The sequence below is a fragment of the Poromitra crassiceps genome (assembly GCF_964638095.1).
Source record: "Poromitra crassiceps genome assembly, chromosome: 7".
Lineage (NCBI taxonomy): Eukaryota > Metazoa > Chordata > Actinopteri > Beryciformes > Melamphaidae > Poromitra > Poromitra crassiceps.
The window spans coordinates 21,683,554-21,703,553 of record NC_139628.1 but is presented as its reverse complement, the minus strand read 5'-3'; the positions used below and the strand labels follow the sequence as shown (position 1 = coordinate 21,703,553).

The 20,000-nt window shown below is 43.9% G+C and overlaps 2 protein-coding genes across 2 annotated transcripts in view; one reads left to right on the top strand and one right to left on the bottom strand.

Annotated features, from left to right (window-relative positions):
- Positions 1-20,000, bottom strand: part of LOC310779901 (serine/threonine-protein kinase DCLK2-like) — a gene marked incomplete at both ends in the record, with an annotated part of 50,526 nt that overhangs the window by 20,784 nt on the left and 9,742 nt on the right. Inside the window, 2 exons of the mRNA XM_083640411.1 lie at positions 13,081-13,251; positions 14,924-15,150. Coding sequence (XP_083496537.1) covers positions 13,081-13,251; positions 14,924-15,150 — 398 coding nt within the window. The remainder of the gene's footprint in view (positions 1-13,080; positions 13,252-14,923; positions 15,151-20,000) is intronic.
- Positions 4,200-12,774, top strand: LOC310780095 (myelin-oligodendrocyte glycoprotein-like). The gene is made up of 5 exons (XM_083640643.1): positions 4,200-4,389; positions 5,840-6,193; positions 6,870-6,923; positions 11,253-11,348; positions 11,539-12,774. The coding sequence occupies exons 1-5, from the start codon at positions 4,329-4,331 to the stop codon at positions 11,598-11,600; spliced, it is 627 nt and encodes a 208-aa protein (XP_083496769.1). The 5' UTR covers positions 4,200-4,328; the 3' UTR covers positions 11,601-12,774.

Sequence of the window (20,000 nt, the reverse complement as noted above, 5' to 3'; positions counted from 1 at the left end):
CTCTCGATCTCCCCCTCGCTCAGCTCCCTCTCATTCCACGCAGACTCCAGAAACTAGTATTCACCTTATGTTCCAACACAGGGCTCAGCCAGTTACTTCCTATTGTGTTGACACTTCCTGTGACAGTACAGTACTAGTGACCAGGTAAAACAGACGGTGTTTTGAACAGGAAGTCATAACACAACTGGGTCAAGTGGGCGGGGCTACATAAGGTGAATAGATACAGTCGCTCTGTGTGGGAACGCCCACAAAACGTTACTTCTGGTGTAGAACGGTGGGGGGAAACCCCCTATATATCTCAATGGGCTGACTCACCAAAGGACGGTGATGCGGTTGTACTGTACACTACAGGATTGGGGATTCTAGAGCAGGTACATAGACCCCTGTTCAGATGTGGGTTTGCTGCGGTGGTTGAATCACCGATCCTGTCTGCCTGGGCTGGGCTAGCAGCTACATGCTAACTATGCTGAATGGGGAGAACAGGAGGATTTCCCCCACGCTGGCCCATTGACCACGCGTCTATGACGAGACAGCGCCTGAATGTATAAACAGAACTGGTGTCTGCAGCTGTCCGTGTACGCGTCCACTCGGGAATAATCAAGACTTTAGGTCGCTTTCACACATAAGCTGTTTTGTTCACTTTAAATGCGCCAGACTTCGTTTCCTCGGATAGTGCGCTTCGTTTGGGGTGGTGTGAAAGTGCAAACGAACTTTGGTGCGGAACAAACAAGCAAACCCTTTTCCGCTTGAAAACGTGGGTCTCGGTTCGCTTTCAAGTGAACCCTGGACGCGGTTTGTTTGTTGTGTGAAAGCAAACCGGACTAAACACAAGAGCGCCAGTGCATCTGATGCACTCATGCAGCGCATCATGAGTAGAAGACGGTAGAAGGGAGCAAAACAAACACTGCGGTGCGCACACGTGTACAGTACCTGCGCGCCGCGTCGTGACGTACGTCGTCATAACCACAACACATCGTTTCTCAACAGCTATCTCCTTCGGTACGTAGGCTACTCGTCTCATCTGCAGAATGAAATGTTCAACAGCTCGCTGCCTCATCTGCTGCTCATATTGGGCACATTCTTGTTAAACAATGATTTGATATTAACACCAAAGTAAAACCAGAAATCCCAATATCGCAGGTGGTGTTGCTCCATGGTTTGTGTTTTGCGGATTCACATGTGTTGTTCAGTCAGCCCTCAGCCAGACAAGAAGTCTGCTGGAGAGGAGAGATTTCCCTTCTCTATTCTGTCCAATAGACGAGTGACTGTTTCGACCAGGTGACATTGTTCATAAAGTTTGGTGCGCTTGTGACAAATTGCTGTGTGAAAGTGAACCAGACCAAATGAAAAAAGAAACAATGTTGCAACTTCACCTCCCCAAATCGCTCCCGAGTCCACCAGCTTATAATTATGTGAAAGCGACCTAAGACAGACAGAGTCAGATAGACAGGTCTCTTTGTATGTCCACCTTTATAGACAGTCAGCATTCCTGGTGCTGTTGACCTCTGTGACCCTAAACACACACACACGCATGCACGCACGCACGCACGCACGCACACACACACACACACACACACACACACACACACACACACACACACACACACAGAGTTTATTGTTCAGGTCGATCTTCCTGGTCTTTCCATTAATCTGAAAATATGGTTACCATACGAGCCTGAAAAGCCCCCCTCTCTGTGTTTCTCTCTCTCTCTCCCTCTCTCTCTCTCTCTCTCTCTCTCTCTCTGTGTGTCTCTCTCTCTCTCTCTCTCTCTCTCTCTGTGTGTCTCTCCCTCTCTCTCTCTCTCTGTGTCTCTCTCTCTCTCTCTCTCTCTCTCTCTCTCTCTCTCTCTCTGTGTTGTCACAGCCCGTTCTCTTATCTGTACCTCTGACTTCAAAGTGTGCTGTAAGAATAACCCAGGCGAGCAGTAAACCTGAGATAAGTCTAAACCCACATCCTAAACTGAAAAGGAAATGCAAACAGAGTTTAAGAAAATCAGCTGCAAGCAGAAAAACAAACTTAAGCCGACTGTCCCAATCCCTCAGCTTTAAACAGAACCAACTTCAGATAAAACACCAAACGTTGAACTCCAGAACTGCTGACTTAGCTCAGACTTTGGCATACAAACATACAACTTCCACCAAAGACGTTCTATACCTCGTCGATCTGTGATGTTCACCACGCTCCAGGAGTTATCTTGTGATTCACCTGTGTGTTTCATTCTCTATAATGGGCCTTTTTCACAGCAGCCATTTTGTGTCTAAAAGGCAGGCTAAACACAGGTGCAAGCAAAACATTAATGAGGGCCCCGGCACCGGAACACCTAAATGGATTGGAAGTTGGAAACCCTCATTCATGTTTTGGTCGCAAGGTGCACCTGTGTTTGCCCTGCCTTTTAGACACAAAATTGCTGCTGTGAAAAAGGCCCATTATTCACAATAGTTCCTGGGTTACACAGTGCTGTAGAGTTGCAGCAGAATAGAACGTTTGTGATGTACTTTGAAAGGCTAAGACTTTTAAACAATCAAATGTAATAGTATCAGCTTTATTTTATGCATTCAAACATACTTCCTGGAACATACTCCTCTGCACACATTAATATAGCTTTGTGAGTCACGTGACTATCAAGCATTTTGGAGCTCCGTTGGCACCACTCTCTCTTTAAATCACTCTGGATCTAAAGGCTTCTGCTTAAATGCTTGAAAAAAAAATTGTTTAGACCAGTGGTTGTAAACCTGTGGTACGGGGACCACTGGTGGTACGCTGGTGGGGCTCCCTCCCTCTCATACCTTCATACGGTGGTCATTCCTGAGGTGATACTTGTAAACAGGTTGAGAACCACTGTCTTAAACAAACATCAGTAGTGAAGTTGATCCTATGTCTGCATGGATAGATTAGTGTAGTGATTCCCAACCAGGGGTACGTGTACCCCTAGGGGTACTTGAGTATACTGTAGCATGCCAGGGGTACAAGGAACGGTTGGGGATTACAATGTACTTCCAAAATGATTTAAAACAAAATCCATCCAAGTCATTTCATGTTGAAATGGTACGTCCGGCAAGTGTCAACTGTCACACCGCTATTCTGACAAATGGTGCAAAAACGTCTCTATCGATCCAGATTCAGGTTTGGGAGGCCTGGTGACAAAAGGAAAAAAAAAGAGGACACGCCCAAAAACTGGCACTTCAGTGAAACGTATATTTTGTATAGATTTACTTGTACGTCTGCATATTCAAATACAACTTATCAAACACATTTAGGAGAATCATCAACACGCATGAGTGAGGGGGTAATATTGGCATGCATGGCAAAACAGCTCATAAGACAAAAAAAGGTTGAGAACCACTGGGCCCAAAAGCCAGAGCCATGATACATGATGTTGCAGTCACTCACTTTACATGCACTGCCCCACAGTGAAAGGGCTTAGTCATTTAGGCTATATTTTAGGCTATATAAACACCACAGCCCCCAAATCCCCTCTATAATAACCTAAACATTAGTTTTGAAGGTGTGTGTCCGTCACTTTATCTACAGTGCTTCAGCATTAAAACTCTACATTATTTGTCCAAAGGCCTCGTAAGTTATGGTATACCAAGACCCCAAAATGTAGTTTTCCACTCCTGATCTGTCAGAATAGCCCCTTTTCTATTTTGTGTCGAAAAGGCAGGGTAGGCATTATTGGAAGTTGGATGTGACTCTTTCTCCTAATCCGGCCTCTATCTTTACTATTTTTGCTTGCACCTGGGTTTACCCTGCCTTTTCGACACAAAAGGGCCCCCGTGAAAAGGGTCTATAGGACCCACTGACTCATACCATGCAGCTGCTGTGTTGCCAGACAGTAGATTTTGGGACATTGCAGGCAATTAGAGGCATTTTGCATTTTAAAATGTGTTTTTTAGGCCTAGAATAATATAGTATAAAATAATAATAATAATAATAATAATAATAATAATAATAATAATAATAATAATAAAAGACAGGCATAGCTCATTATACATGCAATGAGGACGTTCATAGAAGTGACTTAACAGATTCCCAAATTACATTGAGAGAAGTGTTTTTTTCTAACTTGCTCTTGGCTATGCATTCTTGCAGCGACTTGTTGCAAAAATGTCTGTTGTGCAAGCTGGAGGCTTGTACAGTAGGTATCAGTGCCCTCGAGAAACAGAAAGCATTTTAATCGGCAGCTTGTGGGGCAGAATGGAGACTGTCTCTGCTTAGGTTTTTGCAGCTGAAAACAATCAAATACAACATTTTTGTTAGTATCTAAAAACCGAGTACACAGGTGGTTGGTTGGTTGGTGAAAACGTCGCAGCGTCCTCTTCAGAACATGAACGTGAACGTAGGACTGATCGCCTTCGTGCTGCTTCTCTCTGCCACAGACGGGACAGGTAGGCCTAATTACAAGTGACTGGTATTAATGACAGAGTTGCTTATACATTTACACTGACGTGACTGATCAAGTCTCACTCTATCAAGTCATTGATTTGTCAAGAACTTTCTATAACTTTCCCCTTTCTGTTGATTCTGTGTTTTAATGACAACAGCAAATCATATTGATTATGTTGGATGACGGGTGATGTCCTCCACATCATCTTGATATTTTGACATGTATGCCTATTTTGACTGAAGAAACCTCAAAGTTAGTTACAAATTAAAACCCATAACAGTGTTTGTGCCCGAGGTGTCAGGGTCCCTGCAGGGTCAGAATCCCCCCCTAGTGGTCACCTTGCATTATAGTGGTGGTGTTCAACATCCTTTGGCAGACTCAACTCTTTGGGAATATGGCCACTGGTTTCCACGGTAACCCATTAAAAGTCAGGGAGGTACATTTTATAATCCGCAACATTTCCATTTTAAAATCCAGCACGCCACGCACTGTGTATTAATGAAAAGTACAATAATATTGTGATTGTACTAATACCAAATGTAATAGTCGTATAGGCCTACTCACGTTGTGTTGTTTGTGTTTAGCTACATTTTGTGTACCGTAAATTCCGGACTATAAGCCGCACCTTTTTTCCCATTTTTTGGCCTTTTTTGGCCCCTGCGGCTTATATAACGGTGCGGCTTATCTATGGATTTTTTCAAAAAAAAAAAAAAAAAAAAAAAAAAAACTCTCTTTTTTAGCACTCTTTCTAACTATAAATCCACTTCTGTTTTAATTTCCTCTCTTGCCCTCTTTTCACCACACTGTATGACACTGTATGACACTGTATGACACTGTATGACACTGTGTGCACTGTAAATAACAACACAGGTGGTGTTGTGTTATGTTGTTTTGTTGAAATGTTAATAAATGGGAGCATTACATATGGTAATTAAACATTAAAACACAATAAAAAAAAAAAAAAAAAAAAAAAAAAACCATTAAAACACCCGCGGCTTATAGTCCGGTGCGGCTTATATAAGAAAAAAATAGTCAACTTTGAAGGTGCGGCTTATACACCGGTGCGCCTTATAGTCCGGAATTTACGGTACAAACTTCACAGGCTGCATCTAAAACGAGTAGGAATATGTTGACAAGCTTTCCTCTTCCTGGTCCTGAGAGAGAGAATATGCAAAATCTCTTGGTGTTCTTTAATTTAAACAACAAAAAGCTTGTCGTCTCCTGGTAAATGGATGTTAAATGTTAAACAAAATAACAATCGACTCAGGGATGATGATGATGATGATGATGATGCTGTCTGATATTTAATGGTTGATGTTCAGTTGCTGCACCACTCAATTCAAACCAGATTCTTCAACTCTGTATTTAAAAAAAACATGCAGGATGTCCTTATTGTTACAGATGAGTCACAGCTGTTTTAATGGGTCTAAATGTAATATTTGTTTCTCCAGACGAATTGACAGAGGTGATTGGTTCGCTTCAGCCAATAGTGGCAGCAATCGGTGATGACGTCATTCTGCCGTGTCACCTGAAGTCCCGGGCAGACGTGACGAATAGGACTGTGGAGTGGAAGTTCAATGGAAGCCGTGTCGTCCACGTTTATCGAACCAAAGAAGACAGCCCTGTTGATCAGGACGAGCGATTCAAAGACAGAACATCTCTCTTCCGCGAGGAGATGACCAGAGGAAACATCTCACTGAAGCTCTCCAACGTGACGCTGTCTGATGCAGGAAATTACACGTGCTTTTTTATGAATCAGAACAAGGAACAGAGAAGGAAGAAAGGTTTTGTTGCCCTGACTTTTGGTAAGTAAACATAGTGAAGCTAATCCTGAGGTTCACATTTTGCAGAATTGAAGTCACAATGAAATGATATGGCTGCATTTGCACTGAAACTTTTTTTTAACCCTTCTGAGAGTGATCTGGCCTGTTGGCTAAAGCTGTGCAGTGTGCACTAAATTCCAAATCTGTTTGTTTGTGAAGCTAAATAATGTTTTGCAAATAATGATTTGTCAAATTGGTCTCCTCTGTGAGAAATGAATACTGGCCATCCAATTCACTGTGGAGCAGCACTGAAGTTAGGTTTCTTAAATCCCATGCTTTCCAAATGGGAGCATCTTTATCCAAAATGAGATATCCACCAGCGTGCAGCGGCCGAGCTGCGTATGCGAGCCCGTGCAGCGGCCGAGCTGCGTATGCGAGCCCGTGCAGCGGCCGAGCTGCGTATGCGAGCCCGTGCAGCGGCCAAGCTGCGTATGCGAGCCCGTGCAGCAGCCGAGCTGCAGGGCAGGCGAGGCCACAGAGCGGCCGAGCCTAGGAATCGAGTAGCTCGTGAGATTTCTAGTTAAAAAAATAGCACATTGGATACCATTCATTCCCCAGAATGGATGTACTGTATCGTGTTTTGGTATGAAATAAAATGATAGTCTCTGTGTCTGAATTTAGCCAAATTGAGCACTTCTGTTTGTGTCATTTTAAACAGCCCCAAAAGGACTCAACAGCAGCAGCGTGAAGCCACATGAATCCAAAGAAGCAGGTAAATATCCTTTTAGCTGTTCTGTAGAAAACAGAAGCACAGATATACATATACAGAATACATGAAGGGGTGCAGCTAATAGCACAGACACACTACCCAACGTCGTTAGTCGCTGTTCTTTTCACAACACAACTGTCTGTCTTGTAATCAGGAGTCTTTGTGTTGTTGTGGTTTTCACACTAGATGACTGAGCTGCTACAGGGCATCACACATTACAAGATATTTCAGCAGGAGAATGCACGATCAGTCCACAAACACAGTCACAGGTCTACTCTACTCATGGCTTATTTCTTTTTTCCCTAAACACACACTCACATATATGGGACATTCTACACAATGGGTTCAAAGTCAGAGTTATTAAGTCAGTTATTTTACTGCTATCCCGAATGTTATTTCAAGTTTCAACAGATGATAGAATAGTAAACATCTAAGATTTGCATAGGGTACTTTTTTTGGTTGTGGGACAGCAGTTTGCACCAAACCGGTAGAATGACACATTCACTTTCTCCAACAGACCACCAGGCTGCAGACAGCACACATCACCCGGCCGTGTCTGCCTCACTACGCTCTTCTTCCAGTAGCTCTATCGTAAAAAAAGGGGTTATTTAGCGCTTGCGCGTGTTTAGCGCCGGGCGCAGCGCAAATTGGGGGCGTGCTCAAGTGCATTGGTATTCTTCCTGCCGCGCTAAATGCCTGTGCGCTCGGCACACACTCGGCGCAAAGCTCCAAATAGGAGTGTTTAAGTCAAAAAGTATTCACAGGTGTGGCCTGGCAACTAGGGCTGGGCGATATGACCAAAATCTCATATCCCGATATAAGTCATTTCATATCCCGATACCGATATATATCACGATATAGCATATTTTCTGTAAATTCTATTTATAGTTTATATAAAATGACCACATGGCCATTTATTTATGTAGCAGTTGAACCAGTTAAAATGTTGTCAAACCTCACAAAGGATACATGCATTCAGAATACAGATAAGCATGGCTATTCTTTACAACACAAATAATAATAATTAGTTGCAGGGCAGTAGAATGAAACACAAAATGAACCACACCACCAGTTTGATTTTCAAAGAGGACACTAGCATTTGATGTGTTTGATTTAAGCACTAATTTGGAATCATATCTAAAAGCGGACACTAGGCGGCAGTATTTCTTTAGTCAACGTCAAAATACCTACATGTTCAGTAGAAGAAGAATAAAACGGTAGAAGAAGAAGAACAACGTTAACTAACACAACTCACACAGGGAAAGCTAAAAGCTAAAGCTAACGACAGACGTTTTAGTTGTCAGCCCTCAAGGGATTTCCTTGGGATGATGAGAGGAGATGTTTTGCCAGGTTTAACGTTAGGAGGACACACGCAAATATGGATCAAACGCAGACTTAACACAGCGCAAATGCCTGGGTAGACTAGGCGGACGGAGTGGAGGTAACATCTCCCTGCTCTTTAGCCTACACACGGCTGATTTGTGCCACTTATAAAGGGACGCAACGGGCTTGTTGACACAGTCTGGTGCGTGTGTGGACTGTGGACGTGAGTAAAAAAGAAAACGGAATGAAGAAAGCACAATATTGTCCGTCCAAATGACGGACAATATTGCCGTAAAGAGTGTGATTTGCAACACAACGATATAAACGATAGAGCATCATATCATACGAAATACATTTTCTATCGTCCAGACGAAATATATCGTCATATCGCCCAGCCCTACTGGCAACCCGACAGGTCTAGTTGGATAATTTGTTTCAATAGAATGTATTTATTTTGTTTATCACTGAGAGCGACGGTGAGTAAGTGACATAGCCGAGGGGGAGGGGGCTACTCAAAGGGGAAAATAATTGTAGACGAATATTATATATGACTATTAAGTATAGCATTGGTGTTTAATTCATCTGGGCGATGCAGTATGGTGTGTGTGCGCACACGTGAGGTTTTGGAGAGCGAGAGAGAGAGAGAGAGGGAGAGAGAGATAGGGGGTAGAGAAACAAATAGTTTGTGGCTCTTTACATGTGATAAAAGTTTTTCAGTGAATAATTGTTGATTGCCTCACTGAATAATCCGCTGTTCTGCTGTTTAGCAGCAGAATTTGATGTCCTGGGGTTTGTACTGTATTTTAGTGGGAAATCCGTGCGTAATGAGGTATCCAAGGATTTCCCCTGCACTGTGCTGCGCAGCGTGGAGAACTCTCTCTCTCTCTCTCTCTCTCTCTCTCTCTCTCTCTCTCTCTCTCTCTCTCTCTTTGCTGGACGAAACAGGTCGGGTTTGATGTAAATTAATTAATAGAAACGTATAAAAAAATCTGCTAATGGAAATTTGTGCTGGGGGAATGGAATTCCATTTGAAAGACATCAAAGACATCACTCTGCTGCTGCACATAATCACGCAGCAGCAGAGATCAGGAGAGAGAAAGCCCGAAAAACATTTATGGCAGTAACATACACACACACACACACACACACACACACACACACACACGCACGCACGCACACACGCACACACACACACACACACACACACACACACACACACACACACACACACACACACACACAAAATAAAGATGCATGGTTATTCTCTTTCACTTGTCCTCTCCTCCCATTCCCCTCCTCCACTCCTGCCTACTGTCATCTTCTCCACTGGTGCGCACAGGGTACATGAGTACTATGGAGTATTATTTATTTATTTAGCCTATTTATTTATTCTATTCCATTCTAAACTATTCTATTCTCCCCTCCTCTGGGTTAAAGGAATTCAGAGTGGATTTGCGCATGTCCTCTGCGCACCACCAAGATACTGCTGCGCTCACGGCAGCTGGGCCTTTTTTAGCGCTAAGAGCTGCTGTTCAGACCTCTTAGCGCAAAGAATTAAGCGCGTGCTGACGATAGCAGAAGGCAAGCATTTTGCGGGGACACGCCTGGTTTGGCTTGGCCCACACCTGCGTTTGTGCAAAACGGGATGGTATCATGCCGGGAACGCAAATTGACACTTGCGCAGGGAGGACGATCGCATAAGAGGCAGGGAAGATAGTAGGGGCGGGCGGATCGATCCCAAAATATCGATACTCCCGATACCTGAGTCTCGTTTTGAAGATCGATCCTGACATCAAAAGATCGATACTGAACACAGCTTTTGTGCGTGCATTCATGCAGGGCTTCTCCGCCTCGGATTTGCTGTTGTCGTGTCATCACATGTGCACTGAAACAACGAGTATAGGCTACGTGCCTGGGCCAATAATAATGCTTGAACGATATGCAGGGCGGGTCTTGTAAAGGAAGGCAAGCAGCAGAGCACAGAGTGGGATTGAAATCCGACGCGCACAATCGCATACAAACACACACATGCCATTCTGTGATCTGATCACGGCTCAAAGGAACAGGAGAAGATCGTTTGGAGTTATTTTACATCAGTAAATGACAATGTTGTGAAGTGTGACATAGCCGCATGCAGGCTGTCCACTACTGTGGGACCACTAGCCTACTACCAACTTGTTTAAGCATCTGAGAAACAAGAAAGAGAGCTCTGACCTGCAGAAAAGAGGGGAGGAGGAGGAGGGAAATATCAGACAGACACCCCCCCCCTCCCCTCAACACAGAGATAGACTCCACGGGCAGTCTTTTCACAGAGGAAAATAATATCCGGGTATATATAGTAGTTAAATTAATATTAAGGATCTTCAGCATTGCTTAATGTTACATTTTCAAACTGTATCAGTCATAATTTATAGTGGTTGATAAACCTATTGATAAACCTCATAAATAATGACACACTGCTCTCCCCTACATGAAAGTTCATAAGCCATATTTAATAATAAAAAGTATCGGTATCGGTATCGATATCGGCAATTCTGGACCAGTATTACTTGGTATCGGATCGACACCAAATTTTGCAGTATCGCCCACCCCTAGAAGATAGCATAAGACACGCATTAAGACACGCAAACCGGGGCGCAAGCGCAAAAAGCGGATAGCGCTTGTACGACGATAGGGCCCCAGATATTTAACAGGCTATTTATCTATCAGATCTCTGTGACTCATCGGCGAACACTTGGGGAGCTCCCACACTCGTGTCTGTGAACAGTTCACACTTAACACCTGATTTGCCTCTGATCGGGGAGGGGCCCCGAGCTCCAAAAAGCGCTGGCCGAGGACTCGGGGCGCCTAGTCTAAACTGGGTATAATGTGTGAAGATTCAAGTTCTAACAACAATAGGGAATTTAACTTGATTTAATAGTGATCATTGCACCTTTTCTTAAATCACGATCTTGGGAACAAACCTACAGTGAAGCACCTTGAGCCTAAACATGGTTTTTATTCTTTCAGGTGGTGCAAACAGCGCCGTTGGCAAAATCGTTGGCATTGTCTTTGCCGGTATGTTTGGCGTTGTCCTGCTTGTAGTATGGGCTGTGAAGAGACATCGTAAGTTACAGATTTCTGCTCCCCAGCCTTTTGCTATTAACATTGAACCCCTTATCATCCCATTTACTGTGTTATTTAAACATATTGAGACATGTTTGTGTCCTACCCAGTTCCTCAATAGTATACTGTGCGACCTCCCTTCCACAGTGTCAACTCACTCTGCCAATAAACTGTTTTCATGTTCTCACAGGAAGCAAGCCTCAAGTGGATGACTTAAATCAGCTGACCGCAGCAGAGTCCCAAGAAAACTGAGACTCCCAGTGCAACTTGGCATTTGAATCGGAATAAGCATAGTTAGTTAGTCGAGTTATTTTCCATCGCCAACATCCAGCCACTGTTTCTCGTCTGTCGGTGTGGGAAAAAAAGAAGTTGGCTGAAGCTGAAGTTTTGGCCATTGTCAGTCCACGGCCAATAGACCCTTTTCACAGCAGCCACTTTGTGTCTCAAAGGCAGGATAAACACAGGTGTGACCAACAACATTAATGAGGGCCCCAGGCAGTACTGTCTGGAACACCTAAATGGAATGGAAAGATGGAAACCCTAATTCATGTTTTGGTTACACCTGCGTTTACCCTGCCTTTCAGACACAAAATGGCCGCTGTGAAAAGGGTTTATCGTGTTCTCACATCAGCGTGTTCGCCACAATAAAATGTCAGCATTGTACGTTTCTGCAATCCATGAATACGTAGAATATCAACATTTCCGAACCAAAAGATATGTTTGTAAAATATAGGTATGCCGTGTTCAAAGTTTACATTTCAACCATGAGACACATTTAACGTTTTTTATTATTTAGGCCTAAACCATACCATAATATTTAACTTAACCTTGTTTTACTTGCCTAAACATAACCAACGTTGTTTTATTTGCGTTTAATGTCGGAAAAGCGACAAGTTTTCAAAGTAACTGCCGCTTTGTTTCAAATGTACGTTGAGATTGTAGGGTTGAAGATATATACTTAACACGGTACGTTTTAGAAACGTCGAAAATGCAGAGGTTTTGTTTCAAATTGATGTCGCGATTGTACGTATCCCTGGAAAGACCTGTATTCTGTCTTGATTAGGACTCTATTAGATCTGTTAGAACACTTTCCCTTTTTGTCTTTTAATCACCTGAGAATCTGTGACAAATGCTTTTATGTTGCCCCTCCTGGGTGATTGTAAGTCCCTGTAAACCAGACTTAACCATCAGATGAAATACAGTTAGGAAGCTGTTCATACGACACAGTGGGAAAAAGATGCACATGACAACAATTCAGTGATTCGACAGAACTGCTGTTTTTACACCGAGCAGAGAGGAGAGGACGAGAGGTGTCGTATGTCAATAGTTTAGTGTGAATAGCATGTGGAGCCCCCCCCCCCCCCCCCCCCCCATTTTGTTTACAATATTGGTGACACTTGGGAAAATTGCTATTTTGTTTACAATATTGGTGGCACTTGGGAAAATTGCTGTATATATAGATTCCATATATTTTCTTATTTCAAAATAAATTGTCCAAGAAATTAAACGTGTTTTTTTCTTCTTTATGATGTATGACATTATAACTGTGTTATACTGCAATGCAAGATGCTTTTGAGTTCTCCCTACATCTAGCCATGATAGCGCTGTTTCCTTAGAGGTGCTGGACTTTTAGAATGAGTAAAAATATCAAACAGCACTTAAACATCAAGCTCAACTTATGAACAAGTTCTCAACTTGTCCGTTTGGGCATGTGGGCCGGCGTGCGTCTCACCTGTTTCCCGTCCAGTGTGTACAGCCTCTTCACGGCTCCAGAGTCCAGCTTGATGGCCTCGGTGATGTCGGCCAGCACCTGCTGGAAGGAGTGAGCCGTCTTCTTGTTCAGCAGGATCCTCACCGCCTTGCGGGGCTTCACCCCGCTGCGGATCACCGTCACCAGCTTGGGCTGGAGGAGAGACATGGTGGTTTTACGTTTGTCATACTCTAAGCCCGAAAACTCCCCTTCAGTAGCACTTGCATACTCCAAACTTCACGTTTTATTCCTAACTATATTCTGAAGGTTTTTACAGAGGGGTTTGTTTATCATTCATAGCCTGACTTAGATAACATTTTATTCGTAAAAACTACAGTAAATGTGAGCTGCTCCATCAAAATGAGTCACATTGACGCCCAAACCATTTTGAGTTGAATACACTGTTGTGTAAGGGGCCATTCAGAACCAATAGTGTTTTTGGAGCTGCCAACGTCTTTCTGCAATTCATTCTCTATGTAAGGACGCGCTAGACGTGCTCCTCTTTTAATGAACGCACCTGGCATTTCAGCGCTGGTGGCGTCTGTTGTTTTTGGAGGAGCGCTGTGGGCGTTTTTAAGCTGAAAAAAGTTAAACATTAGAGGAAAAGCGCCCTGATCGTCTTTTTCACTCCTCCTACCTTTTCTCCTCCCGAGGGATTTTCAACCTCTGCTGCTGCCAGAATTGGCAATAATCTGGCTTTCATGTTGACAGTGAACAACATCAAACAGACAAAACCAGCTGGCTACCGTCCGTGTGGTCGTTGTGTTCTGATCTGTACTGCACGCGACTACAGGGGGAAACAAACGGAGCACAAAAAAACTGCTCCGTGCGCTGTGTTTTGTGCACAATGGAAGCGCTGTCGACATGATTTTCATAGCGTTCTGACTGAAAAAAACGCTTTGGGTGTGAACGCCGCCTTAGGATATTCAAATTCTCTTTGTACTCCACAGATGGAGTGAGATGCATCCCTTTATGTCTTGACTGTTTCCAAACTATGCTTTTGAGGAAAGGAGCCTCAAAGTTTCACAAAGTAACCTAGTTCTGCTTGTCACACTTTATGAGCTTGAAAACTATATTAAACGTTCGAATTTCACAATAATCTTTACACAGATCCAAATCAATATATTCTCATAAAATCACGTTTTCTACACAAAACGACATCAGACTCCCTCTGTAAAAACCTTTGGTCTATGTCAACAAAATGAAACAAGAATGTTGAAGCTGGTTTTATCCAGATTTCTGTTCTGTAAATGCACATGTTAAGTTAAGTGATCCTTTATTTATCCCCATGGGGAAATTCATCCTCTGCATTTGACCCATCCTCTACTAGGAACCTTCCTAGAACTAGGAGCAGTGGGCAGCTGCAGTGCAGCGCCCGGGGACCAACTCCAGTTATTTTGCCATTGCCTTGGTCAGGGGCACTGACAGGAGTATAAACCCTAACATACATGTCTTTGATGGTGGGAGGAAACCGGAGCACCCGGAGAAAACCCACACGAACACGGGGATAACATGCAAACTGCACACAGAAAGGACCTGGGACGGACCGGGGTTAGAACCCGGGACCTCCTTGCTGTGAGGCAACAGTGCTTAACCACTGAGCCACCGTGCCGTCCCCATGTATGCACATTTAGGGCATATTTAAGTAGATACTGCCTCATTTGCATATTTAAACATACAATTTCCAAAAACTTGTAATACAAATAATTCTCATTTCCCAAAACTTGTAATAAGAATTCTTGTCTTAATGTAAGTAATCAACTGGGGTAGTGTCATGGTGATATCTATGTGAGCATGTTTACCCTGATCACCTGTAGTGTCTCACCTTGATGAAGTCTTTGCTCTCACGGCCCTCTGGACGCTCTCTGGAGACCACGCGGCTCTCGGAGGACGGCGGCGCCGACGCGGCCGAGGCGTTGGGCCGGGCCGAAGCCGGGCCGGCCGTGCCGGCGCCGGTGCCTCCGCTCGCCCCGGGCTTCCAGCTGGGGGTGGAGATCTTGCTGTAGTCCACCTTACGGTACGGCTCGTTGGAGGCACACACGTAACACTCGCCTGAGGAGAGAGGGAGGGACAGAGGGGGAGAGGAGAGGTGTGTTACGTTTCATTATGTAACAGGATTCAAGAAGTCACACTGGAGATCAAAAGAAGAAGAAGAAATCCAAAACTGGTGGGAAAAAAGCACTGATGTTTACAAGTGAAAGTGACAAAAGTTAAAGAATTTCTTATGATCCTTTCCATCACAAGCTTCCAAATTCAAATCAATCAGATTGCTGCACTAATGACATAAGAAATATGGAAATAAGTGTGTTTATTTCATCCCACTTGCTGATTTTTTTATTTCATTTTTGCACATGGATGTGTGTGTGTGTGTGTGCGTGCGTGCGTGCGCGTGCGTGAATGTGTGTGTGTGTGTGTGTGTGTGTGTGTGTACTTGTGGTGTAAAATCCACCAAAGTGAGGACATTTTTGCTGTCTTTAGGGTTCGGGTTCGGTGTTATGAGTGAATGTAGTCAAAGGAAGGTCCTCACAAGTATAGTAATACAAGCCGTGTGTGTGTGTGTGTGTGTGTGTGTGTGTGTGTGTGTGTGTGTGTGTGTGTGTGTGTGTGTGTGTGTGTGTGCGCGTGCGTGCGTGTGTGCGTGTGTGTGTGTGTGTGTGTGTGTGTGTGTGTGCGTGCGTGCGTGCGTGCGTGTGTGTGTGTGCGTGCGCATGCGTGCATGCGTGCATGTGTGTGTGTGTGTGTACTTGTGGTGTAAAATCCACCAAAGTGAGGACATTTTTGCTGTCTTTAGGGTTCGGGTTCGGTGTTATGGAGTGAATGTAGTCAAAGGAAGGTCCTCACAAGTATAGTAATACAAGCCATGTGTGTGCGTGTGTGTTTAGTGTGTGTGTCTGTGTGTGTGTGTGTGTGTGTGTCTGTGTGTGTGTGTGTGTGTGTGTGTGTGTGCGTGCGCGCGCGTGCGCGTGGCGTGTGTGTGTGTGTGTGTGTGTGTGTGTGTGTGTGTGTGTGTGTGTGTGTGTGTGTGTGTGTGTGTGTGTATATGGACAGTGAATAGAGTGAAGCTGACAGCAGATGTCAGGTTGAATCCAGTCAGGCCTCCTCCTCGCTCTCCTTTGTCTGTCTGGAGCTGCTGGTGGAGTGAGGTCACACATCATGTACTGTAGCAGTGGTTCTGAAACTGGGCTCATTTTATCAGATGGGGGTCCGTGGTCTAACTTGTGTGTCAGTTTAGGGGTCCTTGATGTGAAAACGTTTGAGAACCACTGGCCTATGTGTGTGTGCTTATTTTATGTTTCTGCAAACATGTATTGTGAACGTAAAACCAAATGTCGGTGAACTTGAACGTTAATTTGAAAACACTACACAAATAAAACGACTTTGCTTATCTTTAGGCATGTAGAAAAGGTTAGGTTATGGTTTGGGTTATGCTTAAAGCCCCCCTGCAGTGTATCTTGTCATTTGTAAGATATTTCATGTGTAGCTGTGTTTTTCTCTGCTCTGCTGATTAGCTACAGTGTTCACCAGTGTATTTTGATGACAAATAACCTTATTTTGGGCTCAAAGTACTAAAACGAATGTGTTGGTAAAAGCGGGTGATGACATCAGACATTATGTTGTCTAACCAGTGACGTGTCATAGACAAATAGAATATTTACAGTAAATACCCTCTGCTGCTAGCTAGGTGTTAGCCGCTAGCCGCTACATTTGCTAAACAAGTGTTCACCAGGCTCCAAACGCGCCGATAGTCACTTTTAACCAGTTCGAGTTATGCTCTTTCTATAATTTCCATCAGCTTTGATATGTTGGCCAGTTTGTTGAGTCGACAATAAGCGATATTTTGCCTTCTAAAAATTCTTTCACAGAGATATGACCCGAACTTAACCAGTATGGCCGCTACTTCCGTTTCATCGCAGACAAAGAGTATACTGAACAACTGAAGACAAGATGAGTCGCTGCTTCTTTTACAACAGCGCCTTCAGTCTTACTATGTTGCAGTGGAAAGTGGAACAAACTATCTTCGGTTCTTATCAATCTAAGCTCTTTGGCACAAATGGTGACGTGCGTTGTTACAGGTTTTCAAAGAACATCATTGTGAAACAGGTAGGAAAAAAACTGACTGGAGTGCCAGTCAGTTTTAAATGTTAAAATATTACAGTTTGATATGTAGATTTTATACATGCTGGGATGTGAACATGGGTCTTTGGTGTGAAAGACAAGCATCTTTCCATACACCACGACCACAGCTCTGATGTTTGATCTAAACATTTCAGAGCCGTTATTGTGAAACTACAATGTTTCTCGCTGTGGACAAATGTTGCAATTATATGTTACCATTTCCTGTGAGACTGTTTTGACTGCCTGTGATCTTTGAGACATGATCATGTGACACGGTCCTGTGATCTTTGAGACGTGATCATGTGACACGGTCCTGTGATCTTTGTGATGTGATCATGTGACACGGTCCTGTGATCTTTGAGACATGATCATGTGACACGGTCCTGTGATCTTTGAGACATGATCATGTGAAACGGTCCTGTGATCTTTGTGATGTGATCATGTGACACGGTCCTGTGATCTTTGAGTCATGATCATGTGAAACGGTCCTGTGATCTTTGTGATGTGATCATGTGAAACGGTCCTGTGATCTTTGTGATGTGATCATGTGAAACGGTCCTGTGATCTTTGAGACATGATCATGTGACACGGTCCTGTGATCTTTGAGACGTGATCATGTGACACGGTCCTGTGATCTTTGTGATGTGATCATGTGACACGGTCCTGTGATCTTTGAGACATGATCATGTGACACGGTCCTGTGATCTTTGAGACGTGATCATGTGACACGGTCCTGTGATCTTTGTGATGTGATCATGTGACACGGTCCTGTGATCTTTGAGTCATGATCATGTGACACGGTCCTGTGATCTTTGAGACATGATCATGTGACACGGTCCTGTGATCTTTGAGTCATGATCATGTGACACGGTCCTGTGATCTTTGTGATGTGATCATGTGACACGGTCCTGTGATCTTTGAGTCATGATCATGTGACACGGTCCTGTGATCTTTGAGTCATGATCATGTGACACGGTCCTGTGATCTTTGAGACGTGATCATGTGACACGGTCCTGTGATCTTTGAGACGTGATCATGTGACACGGTCCTGTGATCTTTGTGATGTGATCATGTGACACGGTCCTGTGATCTTTGAGACATGATCATGTGACACGGTCCTGTGATCTTTGAGACATGATCATGTGACACGGTCCTGTGATCTTTGTGATGTGATCATGTGACACGGTCCTGTGATCTTTGAGACGTGATCATGTGACACGGTCCTGTGATCTTTGTGATGTGATCATGTGACACGGTCCTGTGATCTTTGAGACATGATCATGTGAAACGGTCCTGTGATCTTTGTGATGTGATCATGTGACACGGTCCTGTGATCTTTGAGACATGATCATGTGACACGGTCCTGTGATCTTTGTGACGTGATCATGTGACACGGTCCTGTGATCTTTGTGATGTGATCATGTGACACGGTCCTGTGATCTTTGTGATGTGATCATGTGACACGGTCCTGTGATCTTTGTGACGTGATCATGTGACACGGTCCTGTGATCTTTGAGTCATGATCATGTGAAACGGTCCTGTGATCTTTGTGATGTGATCATGTGAAACGGTCCTGTGATCTTTGTGATGTGATCATGTGAAACGGTCCTGTGATCTTTGAGACATGATCATGTGACACGGTCCTGTGATCTTTGAGACATGATCATGTGAAACGGTCCTGTGATCTTTGTGCTGTGATCATGTGACACGGTCCTGTGATCTTTGAGACATGATCATGTGACACGGTCCTGTGATCTTTGTGACGTGATCATGTGACACGGTCCTGTGATCTTTGAGACATGATCATGTGAAACGGTCCTGTGATCTTTGTGATGTGATCATGTGACACGGTCCTGTGATCTTTGAGACATGATCATGTGAAACGGTCCTGTGATCTTTGAGACGTGATCATGTGACACGGTCCTGTGATCTTTGTGACGTGATCATGTGACACCGTCCTGTGATCTTTGAGACATGATCATGTGACACGGTCCTGTGATCTTTGAGACGTGATCATGTGACACGGTCCTGTGATCTTTGTGATGTGATCATGTGACACGTTCCTGTTATCTTTGAGACGTGATCATGTGACACGGTCCTGTGATCTTTGAGACGTGATCATGTGACACGGTCCTGTGATCTTTGAGACATGATCATGTGACACGGTCCTGTGATCTTTGAGACGTGATCATGTGACACGTGATCATGTGACACGGGGAGTTTTTGTCCACGCTGCTGCAGACTCCAGCTTGGCCTGAAAATGTCATCAGTCACCCAGTGAGGTCACATCTGACTGACAGCTGAGAGTCAGCACGAACTAAGATACTGAGAAACAGAGTCTACTACTTTACACTAAGACCTTCATTATATACAAGTCCCAAGTCTGAATGTAGATTACCAAGTCAAGTCCATGTCGGTAATGTCAAGTCCCAAGTCTAAATATAGATTACCAAGTCAGGTCCATGTCGGTAATGTCAAGCCCCAATTAAGTCTAAATGTAGATTACCAAATCAAGTCCATGTCCGTAATGTCAAGTCCCAAGTCTAAATGTAGATTACCAAGTCAAGTCCATGTCGGTAATGTCAAGTCCCAAGTCTAAATGTAGATTACCAAGTCAAGTCCATGTCAGTAATGTCAAGTCCCAAGTCTAAATGTAGATGACCAAATCAAGTCCATGTCGGTAATGTCAAGTCCCAAGTCTAAATGTAGATTACCAAGTCAAGTCCATGTCAGTAATGTCAAGTCCCAAGTCTAAATGTAGATGACCAAGTCAAGTCCATGTCAGT

Excerpts from the sequence above, each read along its gene's own strand:
- LOC310780095 (XM_083640643.1), top strand. The coding sequence starts at position 4,329 with ATGAACGTGAACGTAGGACTGATCGCCTTCGTGCTGCTTCTCTCTGCC. Across the intron at positions 6,194-6,869 it reads TTTTGTTGCCCTGACTTTTG|CCCCAAAAGGACTCAACAGC; the intron begins GTAAGTAAACAT and ends CATTTTAAACAG. Across the intron at positions 6,924-11,252 it reads ACATGAATCCAAAGAAGCAG|GTGGTGCAAACAGCGCCGTT; the intron begins GTAAATATCCTT and ends TTATTCTTTCAG.